The sequence below is a fragment of the Pelophylax lessonae genome (assembly GCF_965119305.1).
Source record: "Pelophylax lessonae genome assembly, chromosome: 3".
Classification (NCBI taxonomy): Eukaryota; Metazoa; Chordata; class Amphibia; order Anura; family Ranidae; genus Pelophylax; species Pelophylax lessonae.
The window spans coordinates 322,030,368-322,054,647 of record NC_138770.1 but is presented as its reverse complement, the minus strand read 5'-3'; the positions used below and the strand labels follow the sequence as shown (position 1 = coordinate 322,054,647).

General features: G+C 40.6%; 1 protein-coding gene across 1 annotated transcript in view; it reads right to left on the bottom strand.

Moving 5' to 3' along the window:
* ARHGEF10 (Rho guanine nucleotide exchange factor 10) overlaps nucleotides 1-24,280 on the bottom strand; it is a 245,754-nt gene that overhangs the window by 117,126 nt on the left and 104,348 nt on the right. The window contains exons 12-16 of the mRNA XM_082249546.1: nucleotides 22,602-22,679; nucleotides 17,159-17,338; nucleotides 13,649-13,765; nucleotides 4,692-4,781; nucleotides 2,655-2,825 (exon numbers count right to left, since the gene is read on the bottom strand). Of these exons, the coding sequence (XP_082105672.1) occupies nucleotides 2,655-2,825; nucleotides 4,692-4,781; nucleotides 13,649-13,765; nucleotides 17,159-17,338; nucleotides 22,602-22,679 (636 nt within the window). The remainder of the gene's footprint in view (nucleotides 1-2,654; nucleotides 2,826-4,691; nucleotides 4,782-13,648; nucleotides 13,766-17,158; nucleotides 17,339-22,601; nucleotides 22,680-24,280) is intronic.

Here is a 24,280-nt window from a genome sequence, read left to right as displayed (position 1 = left end):
TTACGGATGGGATGAGCATGGATTTAGAATCTGTGTGGGTTGAACTCGATAGGGAAGAAGATAAGGGAAAAGTAGTTGTGGGGGTTTGCTATAGGCCACCTAACCAAGGGGAGGAGGTAGAGCTGGAATTTTTAGCACTAATAGGTAAAGCGGCAAAACTAGGATCAGTCATCATATTGGGGGACTTCAATTATCCCGACATTGACTGGGAAGAGGGGACTGCACACTCGCATAAGGCCCGGCTATTCACGGAAACCTTACAGGATAACTACATGTCGCAGTTGGTGGATTCCCCTACTAGAGAGAATGCTATCCTGGATCTATTGATCACTAATGACCCAGACATAATCTCGGAGGTAGGAGTCCAGGACAACCTGGGCTCTAGCGATCACAGGATGATCACATTTAGTATAAATAACAATATAAAAAGGCAAGTGGGGAACATAAGAACCCTAAACTTCAGAAGGGCAGACTTTCCAAAATTGTACTCATTGATGGAAAGGGTAAACTGGGACCAAACCCTGGGATCACTGACCACAGAGGAAAAATGGGAATGCTTTAGAACAATATTAAGCAAAGGCATCTTGCAGTGCATTCCTATGGGGAATAAATTTAGAAGAGACAAAGCCAAACCTGGCTGGCTAAACCGTAGCGTTAAAAAACTTATTAGGGGAAAAAAATTGGCCTTCAAGAAATATAAATCAGAGGGCACCGTATCGGCCTTCCAGCAATACAAGGAGGAAAATAAGAAGTGTAAACACGAAATCAAGATGGCTAAAATCAACTTTGAGAGACAAATAGCGGAGGATAGTAAAAAAAACCCAAAGAAATTCTTTAAATATATCAACAGCAAAAAAACTAGGGCAGAGCATATTGCACACATAATTAGCGATGATGGGAGGATGGTTACAGAGGACACTGAAAAAGCAACCGTGCTGAATTCTTTTTTCTCGTCAGTCTTTACGCAGGAAAAGGAAGGGTACACTGACCATGACTGTATGGTTAGTAGTAATACACAGGACTTGCCACTATGGCTAACAGAGGGGGAAATCAGGGAAAGACTGGATAAACTTAACACAAACAAATCACCAGGCCCGGATGGCGTACATCCGAGAGTGCTCAAGGAACTCAGTATGGTTATATCTAGACCACTGTTCCTGATCTTTGCTGACAGTATTAGGACAGGAGATGTACCAGGGGATTGGAGGAAGGCTAACGTGATTCCGATATTCAAAAAGGGCCAGAGACATATCCCGGGAAATTATAGGCCTGTCAGTCTGACATCAATAATATGTAAACTTTTGGAGGGGATGATAAGGGACTATATCGTAGAGTATGCTAAAGACAAAAACATCATCAGTAGTAACCAGCACGGGTTTACAAATGGGCGATCTTGTCAAACCAATCTCTTAGCATTCTACGAGGAGGTAAGCTGTGAGCTAGATAGGGGGAGACCAGTGGATGTGGTGTACTTGGATTTCGCTAAGGCGTTTGATACAGTTCCCCACAAGCGCTTAATTTATAAAATAAGGTCTGCAGGTATCGACAGCAGGGTTTGCTCTTGGATACGGAATTGGCTAAAAGGCCGTGTCCAAAGGGTAGTAATAAACAGCGCATACTCAGACTGGTCTGAGGTAGTAAGCGGGGTGCCCCAGGGCTCAGTCCTGGGACCAACCTTGTTCAATTTATTCATAAACAGCATTGAGGACGGGATCAGTAGTTCGTTATCAGTTTTTGCAGATGACACAAAATTGGCCAGGGCAATAACTGCACAGCATGAAGCAGATATCCTACAGAATGACCTGGACAAAATTACCGAGTGGGCAACGACATGGCAAATGAGGTTTAATGTGGAGAAGTGTAAGGTTTTGCACTTGGGGACCAAAAACATAAAAACACAATACACGTTAGGAGGGGAACCCTTGGGGGAATCAAAAATGGAGAAGGATCTGGGAGTCTTAGTTGATGATAGATTAGGCAACAGCATGCAATGCCAAGCGGCAGCTTCCAAAGCCAACAGAATATTAGCATGCATAAAGAAAGGGATGTATTCCAGAGATAAGACTATAATCCTTCCACTTTATAAAACTCTGGTCCGACCGCATCTGGAGTATTCTGTCCAGTTCTGGTCGCCAGTCCTCAGGAGGGATGTGTTGGAGCTGGAGAAAGTCCAGAGAAGGGCAACTAAACTGATTAGGGGGTTGGAGGACCTTACCTATGAAGAGCGGCTGCAATCGCTCGATTTATTTTCCCTGGAGAAAAGACGTCTGAGAGGGGACATGATAGCAATCTATAAATATCTTAATGGGGATCTCAGCTTAGAAGAAAAGCTGTTCATTCGAAGGAATTGCATGAGGACTCGAGGACATACAATGCGATTAGAGGAGAAGCGTTTTAACCTCAGGCAACGTGGGGGGTTCTTTACTGTTAGGGCTACAAGATTGTGGAATTGTCTACCACAAGAGGTGGTTTCTGCGGGTAGTATGGTGACTTTCAAAAGACTCTTAGACTTACATCTCAAGGATCAGGAGATTGAGGGCTATGTTAGATGATTACAGTCACACACACCTACACAGGTTGAACTGGATGGACTATTGTCTTTATTCAACCTCACCTACTATGTAACTATGTAACTATGTAAAAAGCATACCAACCTTATTCAGATACCTTTCATTTATTGCTTTAGCAATCTGTTTGATTTCACAGCGTTGATCTGCATCCCGCTTCCTCTCATTAAGTTTGTCTGCTAATGTTTCTAGCTCTGTAAGAGCCATTTGTAGAGGAAGCCGATCAGGATGACCCTTTATCGTATTTTTCAACATATCCTGCAGAATAGAAGCCAAGACCACAGGAAAGCAATATATATCATAAATCGCACAAATTAAAAAAATATTTTAACACAGTGGTGGAACGGTATTCATAACTATACTTTACATGTCATGCAAAAGTAGTTTTGGTACATTTAAAATATCTAGTAACCAATTAACACACAATCAACTCCAATAATTTTCCTATTTTGTAACTGTTAATTTTATCAATATTTCTTTGTGAATAATAGTTACTCTTACACTATAAAATCCCTTTACACTTGTTAAATGCATGTTTTCTTTTTCTTTGCATAAAATGTGCAGTCAATGGCACTAGTAGGCACTAGTACCTAATAAAAAATGTATATATTTGAACTGATATTTACTATAATGACTCAGAACCAGTCAGTGAAAAGTTTCACAGAATGTGGGGAAAAAGGGGGTGGCTTTTTTATGCCCCTATGGGTCCACAGATTTGGCAGTATAAGCACCATTATATTGTTTTTCTTATTGTAATAGGTCATATAACCTTGAAATGTCTGGAAGGTTAAGATGTCAGGCAGGGATAGGTCAGTTTAGGGTTTAGAACCTTCTAAAAGTCCTTGGGGAGATTTTTTAAAGAGTCTGCCACCAGGGCTTTCTGACAGTCGCCAGAGAGGATACACTGCCAGAAGCTCCCCTCCAAACCACCCCCACATCAAATCAAAGGGGATATGTAAGAAGATGGTAAGCTTAATTCTGGGTCAGCTTGAGTCATAGTGGCTGGGCTGAATTGTTGTTGAGCTCTGAGTAATTTTTGGTTGATTAAAGATATTTAATTTGAATAATGTTTATGATGTAAAAAAATGAGTTAAACCAATAAACCAGGCCATGTCCTAATTTGACCAATTCATTGTGTTGGTGATTTTCTTTATTTCTATGCATGTTTGTTGGATTAGCCTGATGCCTGCGTTCCCATACACTAAACCAATAGACACCCATGAAACAAACTTATTTAAAAAAAAAAAGAGAGATCAGCAATGAAAGCCTTCATATATCTTTTGGTTAAGGTTTGCTTTAAATGTGCCCAATGTCATATAAAGTTACAAAAGTCACATACTGAGTAGCAATACAGATCTACTAACTACCATGTGACAGGTATCATTATGATTCAGCTACACCATGAAAAGCTGTATCCTACTAGACACAGGCTTTTCATACAGATTTATTGAGGACTAGATACATCTTTAGGTATATTAAAACAATGCAGTGAATCTGTATTTAAAGTAGTTGTAAACCTCAGTCATAGAATCTGAGCAAAGCAAATATATCTGTAGTGCTTACTTATCTCTCTCTAAAGCTCTAAATGTTGTTTCTCTCTGGTGCTTTGGTCCTCTGTTATCAGCATGAGTCACTTCTGAGAAGTTTTCCAGACACACAAGTTAAATTTGTGTTGGGAGTTGAGGAGCTTGTCTTTTCAGAATACAGTTCTTCTGCTGTGTGAAGAGGGGGGAGGGGGGGTTCTTTCCTCCAAACAGCTCTCACACAGTGTAACTACAGCCTCTCCACCCCCCCCCCCCTGTGATACTAACAGATGTAGAAAGATTTTTTAACATGATCTGCCCTTTTGAAGGGGTGAAGGGAAGAGAAGACTGCAGATCAACAAATAAGACATATGTAGGAGGATTTTTTTCATCTCTGTGTATCATCTGAGGCTGTTCACTTCGCTGGGTATATGTGAGGGTTTACAACCACTTTAACATAAATCCCTTTTGGTCATTTATATTAAAACAATGCAGTAAATGCATACTTTAAACATACTGTATATTCCCTTTTGGTCATGTAAATTAAAATATATCTCATATAGTTTTATGGACACATATGTAATGTAACATGATAATTCACCTGTAGCAAGAGGATGAACTGAGGAAAGCGCTGGATTGGCTTCATCATCAAACCGTAGAGTGTAATGCGGTCAGGGCTGGAATCCTGGTTCTGTGACGACACAAAGTCACAAGCTGATCAGTAAGAGTAACAGAATAAAAAGACTTAAATGGAAACTGATCTAATGTAGTAAATACATTACCAAGTAGCATGCATGGACTTATGAGATGGAACCAAGCTAGGCACTTAACACAATGCTATTTGGAGGAATAGTGTGTTTCAAAGTGCAGAGCTTGCAGGCTGGCCTAAGCTTTGCTACAGTTTCTATACCTATCCACTTTAATTGGATACTGTATACGCCTTTCATTCTCAGCCCCATAGCATCATCCATGTATTCTGTGCTCTGAGCTCCACTACTAACATTGGCATTTTAGAAGTAATTTTAGAACAGTTTAAGTTGCATATGAAATATGAAATACATAACTGGAGTGCATAGGCTAAAACTCTTCTTTCAAGCCATCACATTACAAGGCCTTATGCAGTCTGCTGGCCCAATAACACTGTTGCCATTGCCAAGTCTGTGGAGTATTCTAGTAAGCTCTGCATGTCTACATAAGAACGGGTTACAGAGCTGCATTAATCTCACTGGGTTGGACTATAGGACTATAGTTGCTGAAGTGTAAACGAAAACTGGTCTGGTAAGCCAGGCACAGTAATGAAATTAAAAGTGTCTTCACTGGTTTATACGTAAAACACAATAGGATGTTGAACTATACCTAAGAAACTTAAAAGGAGAAGTATGACCAAAGCTTTTTTGGTCATACTTCTCCTATGGATCACAGAAGTACAGTTCGCTATGCACCCCTGTTGAAAGCGGACTAAAACCCGCTGCTGGCCGACGTCACTCAGCTGGTCCAGGCTGGGGAAAGATCCTGATCTTACAGTCTGGATCCACCCACATGTTTGGATCGGCAGCTGGCTCAGACTCCCAGCTGTGCCACTAGAAGACTGAGCCAGCCCCTCCCTCCCTGCCCCTGTCCTGTGCTTCAGTACCTGCTGGAGGGGCAGAGTAGAGAGCCGTTGACTGACAATCACAGCTCTCTGCTCAGAGTGGAGGGAAGAACTGAGCGATCAGAGGTGTTCGATTACTTAGTTCAAAATGCAGAGGGGGCCGGGACAGATGCAGTGTTGGATTGATGGTGCATCCACCTAGGGGAGTATAAGATTTTTTTTTTTTTTTAAACCCCATACTAGAACTCAATAGTCATTTTAATCAAGCATGCTTTATCCACACAACTCCATTCACCAAAACTGAAAAATGCTGTACTAACTACTAATTGTATTTACCCTCAACATACAATAAAACTGATGTTTTTTAAAAATGTTGAATGAATTCCTATTAAAAAGACAGAAAGCAATGCTTAACGTTATAACGGTTACTATAAAATTACAAGAGAACAGATGTAACCTCGCTGTAAAGGCAAATTGAAGATGTACATTTTGTCATGACAATTTAGAAGCCAGAGAACTGTTCTACTTTTAGATCATGTTTAATGTTCAGGCATGAAAAGCACAATCTGTTCAAATGTACAATTATACCATTCGTACGGTATGAAATCTGTGTAGCCCAATTTCTTGTTGAAATACAGCTCCATTCTCCCATGTAAGCCTGCCAAAAGCTTGAAGTCCTTAAGTTACCTGTAGGCACTAACAAGCAAGGCAGCTGTAAGGCAACATTAGGAAAATAGAACTTTATTTTTCAATTACTGGGTGATTATTAAACATGTGCATTAATGACCATTATTATCACTGAATATTAGTTGAAAATTAACTAGATTATCTTGACAGTTAACATAGTAATACAATGGCCACAATCTGAATATCTGGCTGGCAGTAGTTTTAAATAACACACACATGGATTCCAAGAAGTAGGTTTGATCATTTTCTGGTAGCAACCCACAAAAACCAGAATGTGACCCAGAACACACCTGCCTCTATACAATGCTGGGAGGTTAGTGTGTACTGGATTTAATATTAAATATGTTTGATGTTCTGGTAAGTATAAGTCATACTGCCATTACCTAAAATATTATGATGGAAGGTAGAACACTGCATGCATGCTACATCTCTAAAAATGCACACTACAATTCAAGACAACATCAAACTTTAAACCATGCATTTTAAACTCAAAATACAGGCTGTACATCACCTGACTTGCCTACAAGAGACAAACACGGTGACAACTTATCTCCGTGATATGCTGTAACAGTGAAGAAAAACGCACATGAGACAATAAAATATGTATGTCATGCAATTTAAGAGTTTTCTCTTCTACCCTCTACAACTATAGCCTGTACAGTCATGCAGAAAAAAGGGGATGGTCACTGCTATGTTCTGAATTGATTTCTACGGTAGGTTTGGAATATTGGAAGAAACTTGAAGCTTACATTTTTTAAATGGGAAATATTGATGATCTCAAATACTGGCATGTGATTAGATTTTTAAATATAGATCTAATGCACAGAGCTTGATAAAATCCAGTCCAAGAACTCTGAGATCTATTTGTTCATAGATAACTTGTTTCTAGTTAGTAGTACAAGAACCTGGCAGTTCAACAGTGCAATGAACTAAAATACAGTAATTAACCACTTGACCCCCGGAAGATTTATTTAATATTTATTTCATTACCAGGCCATATTTTTGCAATATGGCACTGCGTTACTTTATCTGACAATTGCACAGTCTGGCAACGTTGCACATAAATGAAATTTTGACCTTTTTTTCCACAAATAGAGCTTTCTTTTGGTGGTATTTGATCAACATTGCATTTTTTATTTTTTGCGCTATAAACATAAAAAAAGGACAATTTTGAAAAAAAAAAATACTTTCTTCTATAAAACATATCCAATTCAATATTTTTAAAAATCAAAAGTTTTCCTAAATTTAGGCTGACATGTATTATGTGGTTTAAATACACCTATAGAGGTGTACAGAGCCGCGCTCATCTAAATTGCACTAAGTGTAGTGTTTTAATATAGTGAACCATTAACAGGTAATAGTCTATATATTAAAAATAAATCACTAATAACAATTGATATGAATATAAATATAAATATAAAGTGCATTAACAGTGGTGAATATAAAGTGCAACAACAATAAGTGAAATAAATCACATATAAAGTCCCATGCACAGTAAAATAAATATAAAGTGCAGCAGCAATAAGTGAAAAAAATCGCAATAAGTGAAAAAATCGCACATAGAGTCCCATGCACCAACAGACTTCAGTGCAGTCTCCAAAGGATTCTTCCACACACAACCAGATCTTCAATCTCTTCACCACATGGACACCCAATGTGTGAAAAGGCTTACCAGAAACCACTGACCCCTTAGTTATAGGGGGTCAGCGTAAGCAGAATGATATTAATCAAAAGCAAATATTCCAGAGTAGATTAGAGCCCTCCTGGAGCATCCACCTTGCAATCGCTAGTATAATATATAACTTCAGAATCCTTAGCCAGCCCCACGTTCCTCAGCTCTGTGAAGGACTCTTCCCCGCTGACAACCCGGCAGCCCCAATCCTGCTCCTAACCCGAGACCGCTATCCGGATCCTACAGGGAGACCGCCGCCATCTTTACTGCAGGCAGGAAATGACCTTTCACCCCTGTAGCGTGTATTATGCTACATATTTTTGGTATAAAAAAAATCCTAATAAGCGTATATGGATCGATTTGCACAAAAGTTATAGCATCTGCAAACTATGGTATATATACTGGAAATGTTTTATTTTTTTTATTTTTTACTAGTAATGGTGGTGATCAGCGATTTATAGCGGGACTGCGATATTGCAGCAGACATTCTGACACTTTGTGGGAGCCAGTGACACTAATACAGTGATCAGTGTTAAACATATGCACTGTCACTGTACTAATGACACTGGCTGGGAAGGGGGTAAACATCTAGGGCAATAAAAGGGTTAAATATGTCCCTAGCCAGTGTTTTTGTGTACTATGTGTGCTGCTTTTACTAAGGGAAATAATAGATTTTATTCCCTGCTTTGCAGGAAAAGAAAATCCATTACTTCCCCGCTGACAGGACAAGGTCCAGCCTTACTTACATAGGCAGGGCTCTGTCCTGTGTGTCTTTCTGATGATCAGCAGGTGCCGGCGGTCATCCATTGGCCGGCACCCATTGGATCGCCATCTGCAGTGTCTAATCAATGCACAGCCTTGTCGCTGGCGGCTCACACATGTGCCCCTCACCCGGAAGTGCTGGATCGCAGAGCTGCCTTGCCACGGTACATGTAAGTGATATGGTCAGCAAGAGGTTAATATGTAACAGAACCTATAAACAAACTAATCTTACACAAGTATTATAAGAACCATTTATTTATGGGATCTTGACGCGGGCTATAGAAAAGAAGAGGGTAGTAAGATTTTTGTACTTAAAATAAAATCTTTGTCTTGGAATCCATTGATAGATACAACAATTGTAGAAATTCCTAAACAGTCAGGATGTCCAAAAGCAGTCACCAACTAAGGATTGGGCAATAGCCACCAAGAGATCCAACAGATGTGAAGATCATACTACAAGACAATCTTAAAGGAATCAATGCTTGAATAAAGACTAGATGAAGAAGGGCCAACCAATATGAAAATTGTCCTGACCAATGAGAGGGCACTGAGGATCCACCTGGCGCTCTAGGCCAGGACTGGTAACCACTAAGGGGGATAATTGCTACCTCAAGGAGGCTATGGGCCTCAGTGGGGTCAGTATTAGACTGTGCTGTGAATGGTGCCAAAATGCAAGTAGAGCCTCTGCAAACAGACTGCTCCTTTAATTTCGCACAAACTGACTAAAGTCTGAAGTAGACACATGGGAAATCTCAGCCTCCCCAGGTGAGGATGACCCTATAATAATAGGTGTCCCAGGATTTAGGTTACAGGGGTTGGTAGAGAAGTATGGGCTGAGGTGACCTGCTGCAGCAGGACCATCCTCATCTGCCATGTAGCAGAAAACAAAGGCCTCCTGTACTCAAAACCCAAGCTGCTGGTGCTGATGAAGGTCACATGTGTCCGGAGATGACCAAGTCACTGTAGGCAGGCAGTGGAATGAGACCAAAGACTGGATGAACCATGTGGCTGAATGGTGGGGTAAAGAGCATAGAGCAAATGTGCAAAGCACACCACCTAGAGGATGATGCCAGAACTTGATTTCCTCATCACTAAAGTGTATTACACACCTTCATTTATTACTGCAGATAATGGGATGATGGACACAGCTCTCCAGTATTCTGAACCATAGGGTTATATGGCCCCCTACAGGAGTAGGACACTAGGCAGAAAAAAGACTTGGCAACACCTATGGACAGTCCTAGGTGGGCGTATACCCTCTCTGCTATTGGCCTTCAGTTTTGTAAACAAGCAGTGTCAGAAATATTACAACGCCATAGTGAGGTGGGTGCAGTGTCCGTCAATGAATTTAGAGAAGTGGATTTTATGTTAAGTCAAAAGAGCAGCTTCCCCTTGCCTTTGCTAAATTAGTGGACGAGTTGGTCCAGGGGCTGCAGTTTGTCTGCAATACTTCTTTGGACGCGGCTCCCCTGATTTCTAGGCTGTCTCTTTCGGCAGTGGTGCTTAGGTGTGTATTGTGGCTTAAGTGTTGAACTGTTGATCAGACTTCTAAAAAAGCCTGATTTTCCTTTTCAGGTCGATTGCCTGTTTGGGGCTACCCTGTATGACATCATTAAGAGTCCCACAGGGGGGAACAGTCTGGGAGGGGTAAATAACCTTGTCGCAGACATGGCCCATATTTATTGGCTCACACGTTTTTTTTCATCCCTCAGGGTCCACTGACAAGGGCTCAAAACCTTTCAAATCCTTCTTTCAAATCCTCCTCGGGAAGCTGAGGTGGTGGAACGTCTTCGCTGATTTCTGGTAAACGACAAGTAGGTCCACAAAGTCATACAGTCTGGTTACAAGATAGTTTCGTTCTTGCCCTCCAGATATTTTCTTCCCTTCCAATGTGCGTCTGTCCCCGGACCGATTGGAAGCTCTCTTTGGGGCGGTGCAAGACCTGCTTCTTCAGGGTGTGGTTGTCCCAGTTCAAGTATCTAGTATACAGTTCTAGTATTGGAACAGTTTCAGGGTTTTTATTCAAACCTGTTCATGGTCCCAAAGAAGGAGGACAAGGTACGTCTGATTCTGGACCTCAAGGCCCTGAACTGCTTTGTGCGGGTACAGAAGTTCAGAATGGAGTCCATTCGCATGGTTGTGGCATCCCTACATCAGGGGGTTTTTCTTGCCTCTATCAACATCAAGGATGCTTACCTGCACATTCCAATATGTGCCTGACACCAGCGCTTCCTTCGTTTTTTGCTGTAGGAGAAGAGCATTATCCATTTGTGCCATTACCCTTTGGTCTCGTCTCCACTCCCCGGGTCTTCACAAGTGTTGACCACGGTTCTGGCGTTGCTACGTCAGCAGGGGAATGTGGTACTGGGCTATCTGGACGACCTCCTCTTGCGAGCGGAGTCTTCTGCTGCCTTTATGGATTCAGCTCTAGCCAGAGTGTTGCTTCCTCTGGACAAACTCCAGAAGTTGCATGCTGTAATTCTTCTCCTGCTGTCCAGCAGATGGTCCTCTCTCTGGACTTGCATGCAGGTGCTGGGACTGATGGTATCTACATTTTGAGGCAGTTCTGTTTGCATAGTTCCATACAAGGTCCCTTTAAAAAGAGATCCTGGTGAAATGGAACAAGTGTCTGGACAATCTGGCCTGGGTGAGCCAGGGAACAAGGGGGTCTCTGGTCTGGTGGCTTTGCTATACGGCTCTTTGGCAGGGCAAATCCTTTCTCCCCTTGTATTGGACAGTGGTCATCACGGATGTCAGTATGTCCGGGTAGGGAGTTGTCCTGGGACTGAGCTCCACTCAGGGTTGTTAGACACTTGAAGAGTCCAGACTACTGATCAATGTCTTGAAACTGGATCACTGCATAGATCGACTCCAGGGGGCTTCTGGTGTGGAATCAGTCAGACAATGCCATGGCACTGGCTTATGTCAATTACCAGGGCGGAATAAAGAGTTTGTTGACGGCCCTGGAAGTAGTCGGCATTCTCCGGTGGGCAGAACTCTTCGTTCCAGCCCTCTCCGCTGTACACATTCCAGGAATGGAAAGCTGGCAGGCGGACTATCACAGTCGGCAGGCATGGACCAAGGGGAGTGGTCCCTTCATCCAGATGGGTTTCATCGGATATGTCTCCGGTTAGGCACCCCCGAGGTGGATCTGTTGGCGTCCTGGCTCAACAGAAAGGTTTGGAGCAAGGTCATTGGATCCTCTGGCTTATGCCACAGATGCTCTAGTGGCCCCGTGGGGGCCAGTATCATCTGATTTATGCTTTTCCTCCCCTCAAGCTTCTGCCGCGACTTTTGTGCAGACTTGAGGCCGAGGGGATTCTGGTCATTCTACTGGCCCCGGACTGGCCTTGTCGATCTTGGTATGTCAACCTGGTGCGGCTGGTCACCAATGTTCCTTGGAGACTACCTCTCAGGGAGGATCTACTGTCCCAATGGCTGATTTTCTATCCTGCTTTACAGTCCTTGGCTTTGACAGCCTGGCTGATGAAAGCCAGCTGCTGAAGGATGGATAGAGGTTTGCCTGGGTCAGTGATTTCGACACTGCTGAAGGCTAGGAAGTCTACCTCCTAGGAAGATCTACTGTTGTACATGGAAAGTGTACATTTCGTGGTGTAAGTCGATTGCAGTTCACCCTTGTTCTTTCTCTGTGGCTCAGATCTGACCTTTCTTCAATGAGGTGTTGAGCAGAAATTGGCCTTGAGTACTATTTAGGGCCTGGTGTCTGCCTTGGTGGTCTTTTTTTCAGCGACCCCTGGCCACGCACTCCCTGGTGCGTACATTTATTCAAGGGGTTCGACATCTGACTCCACCGGTGCGGTTTCCTCTACCTCCTTGGTCTTCGGTGCACACTTTCACTAAATTTTACAAAGTGGATGTGTTGGCATGTGCGAATGCTTCCTTTGGCCGCAAGGTTTTGCAGGTTGCTGTTTAAAGGGTCTGTTTCCTCTTTGGGGTTGTATTGTTGAGGTTGGGCTCCAGTTGGTTTTCGTTGACATCCTGTTTACCTGGTTGGCTATTGTGTTTAGCCTTGGGTTTTTTTTTTGTTTTTTTTTCCCACCCATCATGTTTGGCACTGCTTGGGGACGTCCCTATGGTTCAGAATACTGGCAAGCCTGGTGTCTGTGAATGAACGAAAGAGAAAATTGAATATCCTCCAGGTCACTCGGTCAAAGTTTGCGACACCAGGGCAATGGTTAGGACTGGTTTAAGCGCCGAACCAGCAACAGTGAACATATTGCGGGCCACTGACTCCACCTTGCTGCCTGCTGAATCTTTAAAAGCCAGATATTCCTCCCCCGGAATCATGGTTGCCTTGTTCAATGGAAATCGGGGGATCAACCAACGGTGGAACAGTCCACTTCTTGAGGAGGGACTCCTTAAAGGAGTACCTCACCGCAAAGTGTTAGGAACCACAAAGGGGCATTTACGATGCTCCTACTCTTTAGTGACAAATCTGTCAAAATAGGAGGCATAAGGAAACACTTTTGCCGCACAAGAGTGCCAAAAGGGACCGGCACCTCCATCGCAGCTTCAGCTGCATCCTCAGTTTTTAAAGTTTCCCACACAGATGCAATAAGTGCGTCAACTAGCGCCTTCTCGTGCACAGCCACAGTGGTGTGAGCAAGTGAATGAAATCATGTAATTCAGATTATTGTAAGATGACCTATGGGTTTTGCATTTTCCTGCATCCAACAATGAAATAAATGACTGTTTGTTTGATAACAATATAACAATTGATAAATGTAAAGAATTGTATTGTAAAGAATAAATGCAATTTGTTCTCATACCCCAAACCTGTTTAATTAATATGCATTATGTTGTATAATTTAGCATAAAAAAGTACCTTTAAAAATTCCAGAAAGGTTGGTTTAGTAGCACAAGATTTCCTGAGAACTCCAACAGCTGTGCTAAAATTATTCACATATTCACTATATGCATCAAGTACCATGGATTTTGAAAACTAGAAAGCAAAGACACAACAAACGGTGATGTTTATCTTGGAGATTGCATGAAACTAGACCGCAATTGGAATGAGGACAGTTCTATATTTCATAGTATCAGAATAATAATTTAGAATGTGTATACTATTAATCGTTCAATGCATTCTGTGAGAAGAAGAAGCTTTCAGTGAATACAGCCAAGGATTAATATAAATTGGTAATCCTGGCAACACATATTTACAGATGAATAAATGATCACATACTCTACGGCACAAAATATCTATTAACATTATGTTCATGCACTGTATGAGACTGAAACTTCCCTTTTTGGTCTTTGCCAGAATAGCCTGGGGTATGCAGAATGCTGACAACTTAGAACTACATTCTGGTAAATAAACTTTTCATCCAGAGCTTTTCTAATTAAATGTTCTCTATGTGCAATATGCTCTACAATATTAAATGCAATAGGGTTAATTTACTATAGGCAAATAGGCTGTTTATTTTACAAGGGAATTTGCACTTTGCAAAAGAATGTGGTGAAATTCATGATGCGAGGAACACCCACTCATGTGCAAAGAAAATGAAAAAAAAAAACAGTATTTTTTACTGACATATGATTGGATGGTGGAAATCAGCAGAGCTTCACCTCATTCACTAAGCTAAGGGTAAATTCCCTTGCAAAGTGGACATTCCCCTGCAAGGATAACAGCTTTGTTTGCCTTTAGTTAATTAACCACACTATATCTGAAAACAATCTGTTTTTATCCATTACACATAACTGATGAAAAAAATTAACAGGTATTTATAAATCAAGTATGACCAGATTTTATTTTTATTCTTTACTTATAATGTAGGTTTATCCATGTGTAGTTCTGAACATGCTGCTGAATTACAAGTCGAAGGATCAACTGCCATTATGACATTTGCATCTGTTCCAGTAAAATACACACGAGGGGGCAGTAAAAGAATAAATGTTCTTTAAAATGTTGGAGATTACAACTGCGCATTTCTAATTTAATGGTTAGCAGTTAAGATTTGGAACCTTTGTACTTTTCCACAGAGTGTTAAATAATGTATTTGCTCCTGATGAAATTGGCAAGAATTTAAACAAGAGAATTTTGGAGCTATTCTTCGCTCACAAAAATACAACTGCCAACATGGTATTAAGTGAGGTAGCTCATTTAGCAGCGTGCAGCATTTTGGATTCCACAGCTAAACTGCCCAACCTAAACAATTAAATCAATTTATACCCAATTAGGCAAACCCTGGTACTACTGGATTGTTGGTAAACTGAAAGAAGTATTATCACAGTGCAATGAGTTTGCTCAGCTTTAATCCAATTTAACTAAAGCTTACATTACCAGAGTCGGTTTTTGTTAGTGAGGAAAACATTTCAGTTTCCCAAGGCCTAAAGTCAGATGATCTGCAAGCACTTATTGCCTATATTGTTGTAGATATTTGTATGCCATAGAAAAACATATAGTGGCAGAGAACAGTAAAGAAAAGAGAATGAAAGAAAAACTAATTAAATAACAGACATTCACAGATTTACAAAAAAATCCACATTTGGCAAGCATGTTTAAAATTACATAAGATATGGTTGTGAACTTTTTAGGTACACCAGAGGGCAAATTATAACATCGGAAATATCTCTGGCGAATATTCAAAACATAAACATGCTTTTAGATGGATACGTAAGTAGCCTGATTTAATATATATTCTAAAAAAATATACAAACATAAAATGCACAAGACAAACACACTAAGGGCAACATCAATGGTCAAGGGAAACCTTTTAATCATTTTGGAAAGTTGTGATACAACTTAACTGTGTTTAGTGGGACTATTCTCAGGGAACAAACAGCACAGGTTTTTTGAGTGATGAAACGAAAAACTATCTGCTGCTCCAGAACGTACCATAAAGGTCTTAACTGGAGAGGTCAAGGAAGGCATTTGACTTCATGTTGGAGTTTATGAAACCATTTCTGAATTGATTTATCAGTGGGAGCATTTAATCCAATCAATAAATATTGGAATACTTCAGGATAATAATGCTTGCACTGTATAGCATACCTGCTGCTACCATTTTGAATCACCCACAATGTAGAAGGGCTAGCAACAGGCGTTGGGGACTGCAGACATCTTTTGGATTTCTTCTAAAAAAACCTGTCTGAATGTATTAAATAGGGTAAACAATGACTCCTCAGACTATATTAATTATTTCATTACTAAGGAATGTTTTGCATTCCCACACCAGGTTATGTGTCTGTGAGATAGTGATGGTTAGAGGAGGTTTCCAAATAAAAGCACAGCAAAAAATGTACTTTCGTAAAATCTTAATGGTGGTGGAATTCGTCAACTACTCTGCCTGTCTGTCTTTTCCTATCTGTGAACTTTTACTGGCTCCCACTTTTTTGCTAAAGTATTTTGCCTAGATTATCATTGTTTTCCAGGCTGTTCCCATTGACATATTTTATGATTTTGAATAATGTTATGTGTTTGAAAATGGCTACATGGTGCCTCTTTGGAGCTCTGTGAATTCTCATTTTGCTATATTTAATATATAAGGTTATCTGGCAACAATAAAGTAATATGACTCACCATGTAGTTTTGTCAGTACTTGTGAGATAGGTATCTCAAACAAACTCAGCATTCAAGCATGTTTAAGGGTGTTTCTGTTAATGCCAATGCGTGTGTATATCTGTAGTGCTCAGACCTATAATTAATTTCTCATGCAGTGAAAATTTGTGGACATCTCACTATCACGCCAATATGAGCCTACTGTACAAATTTTGCATGGACATTATTTTGGAGCTTGCCTTCCTAGAACAGCTTTCACTCTTTAAAGAAAGCATTTTACAGGATTTTGGAGCTGGTGGGAATTTATGCCAATTCTGCCAAATGAGCATATGTGAGATTAGGTACTGATGTTGGACAAGACGTGTTGGCTCACAAGCAGCATTCAAAGTCATCCCAAGGTCATTCAGTAGTGTGGAGGTCAGTGCTGTGCAGGTCGCACCTTCACACAAAATGTGTCAAACAATGTCTTTCTCAACCAGGCTTTTTTGCACAGGGGCACAGTCATACTGGACAAGAAGACGACATTCCGGAAAAGTGCACAATTGTCTAAAACATCTTTTTATACTGTAGCATTGGTAGCACCTTTTACTGGAAACACCTGAACTCAATAATTTGCAGGTTTATCCACATACTTTTTGCCACATAGACAGATGTGATGGTTAGGTTTCAACAACTGCTTGGCCGTATAAAACACACACACACACACACACACATATATATATATAATAAATATCTCCAACAAACAGAGGGCTATTTATGTATTAACGAGCCATGTGTCTATGCATCAACAAACACTGAAAGAGAAAATTATACTGATTTTGCAATTGGTCTTACGGATGCTACAAAGACATCTCCAATCATTTCTGTTGAATCCCACTCAGACACCCGGCTGGCAAGAGCAATCTGGAAAAGCGAGTGGCACTGTAGAATTTCCTTTATCCGGTAAAATACTATTTTCAGCTTTCTCTCACTTAATAGCTTTGGCTCCATGTCACAGAGCGGCTTCTCATATTGCTGCAACAAGAGGAAAGAGTTCAGATGTGTATTTGTGGTATTCCACACACTGTAAGAATGTAGAAGTGAAAGTTTGAAGCTACAATTATATTCCTGCTACACTATACTAAACTGATCCTTTTTCATTTACTTTCACAAAGGATAACAATAACTTAAGTTTCTTGTCCTCTATAATCCTTCCTATGCGTAACTGTGCTCTGTAAAGTACAAGCACCCTGATGTTTTGCTGATTGTAAAAATGATTACAAGCATTAAAAGCATTGTCAACTGACATTCTTTGGGGATACAGTAAATAGCGGTGACATCTGCACTGAAAATGCCTCGACAAAGAATACATTAACTACACATCTGTTAACAGAACAAAAACCTGCTTAAGGGTAGGTAAAGGACATCTGCATCAGAGGTATATTATGATGAAGAGGAGAGCGCCATGTATCAACCTCACTTGGTGCAAGCTGTTTTCTGTACTGGAAATATATCCTGTGGGCACATATTTCCCACTTCAATTTTTTGTAAATCTTTGCTTCAGCAGTGCTTTAACACAATAACATAGGATGTGCTTATTTGTTTTTAGACATTTAAGATGATGAGTTGCAATCAGTGAACCCACATGGTTAAAACAGAATTTTGGAAAATACTATCTTAAGAAATTATCATGGACTCGTTTACAATATAGTCCAAAGTTAGGCCAAATGCTAGTATTAGCTTTGCTTTAAACCACAAGCCCAAAAACTGAAGAGGGAAACATGTAACTAATTCATTAGTTTTATGAAAGTGGAATAGATCTTACTTGTCATGTAATACAAAGTTGTCAAATTGTAGCAGTAATGTTTAGAAAGCTACAGTTGGTGTAAAAACTTCTATGTAAATCAGTGGTGTCCAACCTGCAGTGGCATCTTAAGAGCATTAAAGGGCCCCAGGCAATGCAGTGCACTGGGGCCCTGCCTACACAATCACGATATTTAATCAGTACAGCAGTGCCAGGCTAATGACAGCTTCCAAGTTCGACGGCTGGGTCCGGTGAACACACACACGGACGGGAGTCAGACTCGACTGTCCTGTGTGTGCCTGTTCCCATGGAGTCAGACAGTCATTCCTGCAATTGTGGGCTCCCCCTCCAGGGCCCAAGTGGCCTGACAGCAGCGCAGGGCTGACAGGCGCTTGCCACCTGCTAAGTTCGGCGGCGGGATGCATGCAGGAATCGGGACTAATGCTTGGCTGGGGCTAGGTCTCTGGGCAGGTGGGGCCCCCGGGAAACTGCCCGGTGTGCCCATTCGTTAAGATGGCCCTGCCAACCTGCAGGCCAAAACGACTATGAATGTGGCCCAACACAAAATCGTAAACTTTTTTTTTTTTTTTTTTGTAAATACATGTTTACACTTCGTAAACACTTGTCCAAATAAATATTTGACAGTGCATCTTTACATGACTTTTATATGTTTTAAAAATATCCCACTCTTGACAATCACGCCTTATTTAAGTCATCAGTTTTCGGCAGCACCTATATTTGTGAGCAACTATTTTCAAATATGAATCACAGGAAGGGCAAAATTAGAACCAAAATATCTAAAGAGCACCTTAAGAATTCATTGAGAACTGCTACCACATTCATCAAACCCAATATTGATGCATTTGTTTATCAAAAACAGTGTCAAATATCGCACTTGTTTTAGGTCACCCTCTTGCATGCAGTTTCTGGATGACCTCTACAATCTTAAAGCCTAACTCATTGATTACTGTGACTGTAAATAGTTTTTTAGGGCCAAACTGGCCCTAATAAACTATTTCCTTCACTAACAGATTTGCCTGCTGGGCGCACTGTATGTAGTCACAGTAAATTTGGAGTTAGGCTTTAAGCTGGTTATACACCAATGTAATTTAGTTTGAAATGTTTCATTTTAAGAATGTTTATTAGTGAGGTCAAATTGACCTTTGTTTTCGACCGCAGTGATGAAAAAATTTGAAGGAGTAAATTGGAACATTTTTCTTGAACTAATTTCTAACAGTATTTCGCTTGGTAAAAAACATTAATTATGAAATAAAATGTGTGAATGAATTATAAGCAAATTAAACTTTGAACTCATTTTAAATTTGTATACGTATTTTCAAATAAAAATCTACTAGTGTATAGCCAAGTTACACATACAATGTGAAATCTGCTGAAGATCAAATTCTTTTTAGCTAAACAAAAGTCTCAGGAAATCAATAATTAAGGTGACCAGTGCAAGTACAGTGGAACCAATAAATGGTAACTAAATGGGGTCCAATAAGTGCAAACATAAATGATGTAGCAAATAGATCAATACATAAGGTGACCGGTGCAAATGCAATGAAACAGAAATATCTAAGGTGACTTAGTGACAGCACAAAGACTATGCTGTATATACCAAAAATTGAGTGGTAAATAATAAATGAGCTAAGGTGATCCAATAAAGTGACGAAGTGACCAAATTAGTCCATATAAATTACAGAAATCTTCATATGGGTTACTGGAATCAACCCCGTGGTGGATGGTGGGTGAGGTGCTCAGTGCCCCTATAATAGGTAGCCCACTCACCAGAAGTACCCACCCCACACAGGGGTAAAGAGTGGGTATATAGATAGTGGGGAAAATCCGGAATGGTTCCCACAGGGATGCCCAGGTTCTAGGGTGGTCTGCTCTCATGTATTGTAAAACGCTCCAATTACAGCCAGGTATACCGGGACAGGGTGTAGGCAGATAGGTCCAACAATAAATGAAAACAGGCTCTGGAAGTGGTGAGTGGTTCTGGTGAGTGGGCTACCAATTATAGGGGCACTGAGCACCTCACCCACCATCCACCACATACTAGTAGACAGCGCCATTCCCACACCCTTATCTTACATTTTTATAGTCTCTGACTATATTTCTGGGAGGCCGCAGCCTACTCATTCACCAAGTATATATCCTACAGCGCTGAGTTTAATACTTTAAAAGTCTCAGGAAAATTGATCTTCCTGTATATAGCCAGATTTAAAGTGGTTGTAAAGGCTGAAGGTGTTTTACCCTTGTGCATTTTATGCACGAAGGTAAAAAACGTGCAGTGTGCAGCTCCCCCCTCAGCCCCCCCTAATACTTACCTAAGCCCATTCTCAATTGAGCGATGTGCTTGAGACCCAAGGCTCTCCCGAGTCTTTCCCTCCTGATTGACTGAGATTCAGCAGCAGAAGCCCTGGCAATGACAGCCAGTAAGGCGGGAATGGGGGGAGGATCTGAGCCGTGCTCTCTGTGTCATAAAGACGCAGAGAGCAGGCTCGGGAGTGAGCATGCATGAGTGCCCCCACAGCAAGTGGCTTACTATGGGGGTACTCATCAAAGGGGAGGGGCCCAGAGTGCCTGCGGGGGACCCGAGAAGAGGAGGATCGAGGCTGCTCTGTGCAAAACCCCTGCAAAGAGCAGGAAAGTATGACATGTTTATGTGGTTTTATTTTTTTTATATATAACATTTTTCCTTTACATTTATTTTAACTTTCTGCAAGTTTTTTTTTTTTCATTCTATTGCCCAAGAGGCAGTGTGCCCAGCTGCAATCAGGAGCCTGAGAGGCATACAGCAGGGAGATAGCAAACCCCTAATGCCGGGTACACATGGACCAAATATCAGCCGAAATCAGCCAGTACAGTAGAAACCAGCGTTCGGCCCATGTGTACAGCTCCCCGTCCAACAAAAGCCTGTCTCATGGCTGGCTTCTGTCAAACGGGCATGCTGGAAAACCAGCATCCGATTGGCATCTAAATAGTGTTGGCAGGCAATGGCTGCACGCACTGACCTGTGTGTTCTGGCAGGGGGGCAGCCCCCGCTGTCAGAACACAATAGTACAGCAGGGCAGATTGCTGTATTACATTGTTTGTGCTAGTAAAGCGATGTGTCAGTTTTTTTTTTCATTCAGCCCACTGGGTTGAAGGAAAAAAAAAAAAAACTATTGTATGTACCAGGCTTAACGTTAACATGCTAAAGCTGACACTGGCAGCTATTCTCCAATAAAGTTTATAGTTAGATAAAGAGAAAACAAAGGTGACCTATCCAGGTTGTTATCCTTATGATCTTTATACGGCTAAGATAATAAAGGGATAGGGTATCTGGAAAGGTATAGACACAAATGTATTTGGTTTTATTTTTTTATGTTTTTTTTATAATTTTTTATTTTTAAAGATTTTTTTCAGAAAATAAAGATATATATGATATTACTACAACAGTATTTAAAATACTACTTACGCTAGTAATGCAGCCTTATTTTTTTACAGATCAGTTTTAAATACATTAAGCAAATCAATCTGCAATTTACCCCCAAAGGATATTTATGTCTGAGCTGTTGGATCAAGCAATAGATAAGGATAAGTGTTAAGGGGTCTATTTAGAAAGCATCCCCACAGCTGCCACAAATAATCCTTGTATTTGCCTAAAATGATCTCCTATGATTGTCAGTTCCATCTAGTAATCATAATGCAGTATTTTCTTGAAATACCCCAATCAGGAAAATACCATAATATGGCCACTAGATGGATGTGATGATCATGAGAAAAAATTCTACTAGAAAACTAATGAAACTTCAGCCATTCGCACAATACATTTTTTTTAAAAAATAAAAACAAAATGTAGGTAAAACCTAACAATGAACTTTTATATTTTATTTTTTTGCTCTGGTCTAAGTCTCATAAACCTAGTTCTAAAGCCAGCCAAAGATGGAGCAATGATCTTTCCTGCAACCACGAGTTGCAGGAAAGAAAATCGCTTGATTACCCCATCAACACAGTCAGTGTTGAGGGGGGAGCCATCCCCAATAGGAGAACTCAGTAATTACTGCTAGTGGCTATAATTGCTGCTAGCAATAATTGCATGTAAAAGCTGACAGGCTGGGTCAGCCTGCCCATATTTGGTCCAAATCTCGGTCGGTCCCTGCTGAACTGGCCAAGATTCGAACCATCTATGGCCAGCTTTAATGTAGCTTCTAGAAACCTAGGATCAGGATATGAGCCATAAACTAAAGATAAATGGTAAGTGAAGGTTTGTAGAAACCCTGTTTTAAATATTTTTACACAATATTATTGAAATCCCAAAAAAATATATTTAGAACGGTACTACAGTGAACTGTTGCAGATGAGATTTTCCAATTTTTTTAAACCTCTAGCTAAAGTTGGAGAAAGTATGATCATAAATTCATTAAAGTATACAACAAAAAACCCACCCACCCAAAGTTGTTCGTTCGGGGAATTTCTACATAAGTATTTTATAAATTTGTGTAGTACCTCAAGAATTCTCTTCAAGGAGTCCACATAGTTCTTCTCACTTTCCACTATTGAACCAAGAATATATCTTCTCACAACCTAAAAAGAAAATGCCATAGTTATTAGTATAGTTAAATGTGTACTTTACTTTATAAGTACTCACATGCTTAACAACCTCCCCAATAAGGATTTTCAGGAAGGAATACACCATACACACTCACACATTCACAAACACTTAGGCATGGCAAAATGTTAAAGTGGTTCCAAACTCTAAAGGTTTTTTTCCCTTAAAACATGCTATGCATTATGGTAAAAAAATCTTCCAATGCCTGTTGCCTCCCCCCCCCCCCCCCCACCCCTAAACACTTAGACTCTATTCACACCTGAGCGTATCGTTTTAAGGCTTTTTTTAGGCATTTGGAGGCAGGCATTGACATCCAACAAAAACAACTGTAATCCGCCAAAAAAGAAGCTTATGTGCTATCTTGATCTTTAGGCATCTTACTTCAGGCGACAAAACGTTCATATGTGAACAGGGGCGATTGAAATGAATGGGATTTTGCTTGTTGGGAGTTTTGAGACTTCAGAGATGAGCGTTTTATGAGCTGAAAAACCCTCAGGTGTAAACAGGGCCCTACCTGAGTTTTCTATCAATTCAGCACTGTGCTGGCTCTCCCCTCTCCCTGCTGTCACAGGCTGCACTGGTAGCAGAGGGAGTCATAGGCTTCTGCTGCTGTCAATCAAATCCTGTGAGGAGGGAATAGGGGGCGGGGCCGAGCCACCCTGTGTTTGCATTTATGGACGCACACAGTCTGGCTCAGGAGCACGCCCACACATGTGCCCCCATAACACATGACTTGGGGCAGATGCAGAAGAGGAGTGAAAAGAGCCAGTGGGAGACTCCAGAAGAAGAGGTAAGGGACTGCTCTGTGCAATACCATTGCACAGAGCAGGTAAGTTTATTTGCAAAAAAAAAAAAGAAGGCTTACAATCATTTTAACTCCAGATAAGAAGGAATGTCTATAATATAACAGGGGTACAGCTTTAGTGCTGTGATAATAATGATTGGGTTATTTATTATGTTATATTTAGCAAAACAAACGCAATGCAGTTGCTCAGAATAGATTTTTACTTTTCCTTTTTTTTTTTTCTTACATTCATGCTAAAATGTGCATTTCTGGCATAAAGAATACTTGTAATCTCCAAAACATTCATTATTTTATGAAAGCCTGTAAAATAAAAATAGAATAGTTGCATTTTTTAGTCAAATTATATTTACACGACTGTTTATCAAAGCTATATTTTCAGTAAAAGACTGAAATTTAAGTCTTAGCCTGGGGAAAGCCAGGAAACCACGGGGGGTAGGAAGAGGTGACACTTTCACTATAGAAGTGATCACACAACTAACAGCCTAGAGTTTGCTCATAAATTCTAAAACAAAACTATGGCAGCCGTGACATTGCTTTATTCCTTTTAAAACAATGACATGTCACATACATTATTGGCAGTGAAAGTAAACCGCAGCATAATAAAGTGCATCTAAAGCCAAACTTAGTTTTGAATAAAGTGGGGAAGGATATGAACGATTTTTATTGTTGTCTGTGCCCTCACTAGAGGATATTTACCCTCTGTATTAATCCACATAAGCATTTCATCAGGACTGAAAGTGAGGGAATATACTAATTTTTCAGTTGTCACTA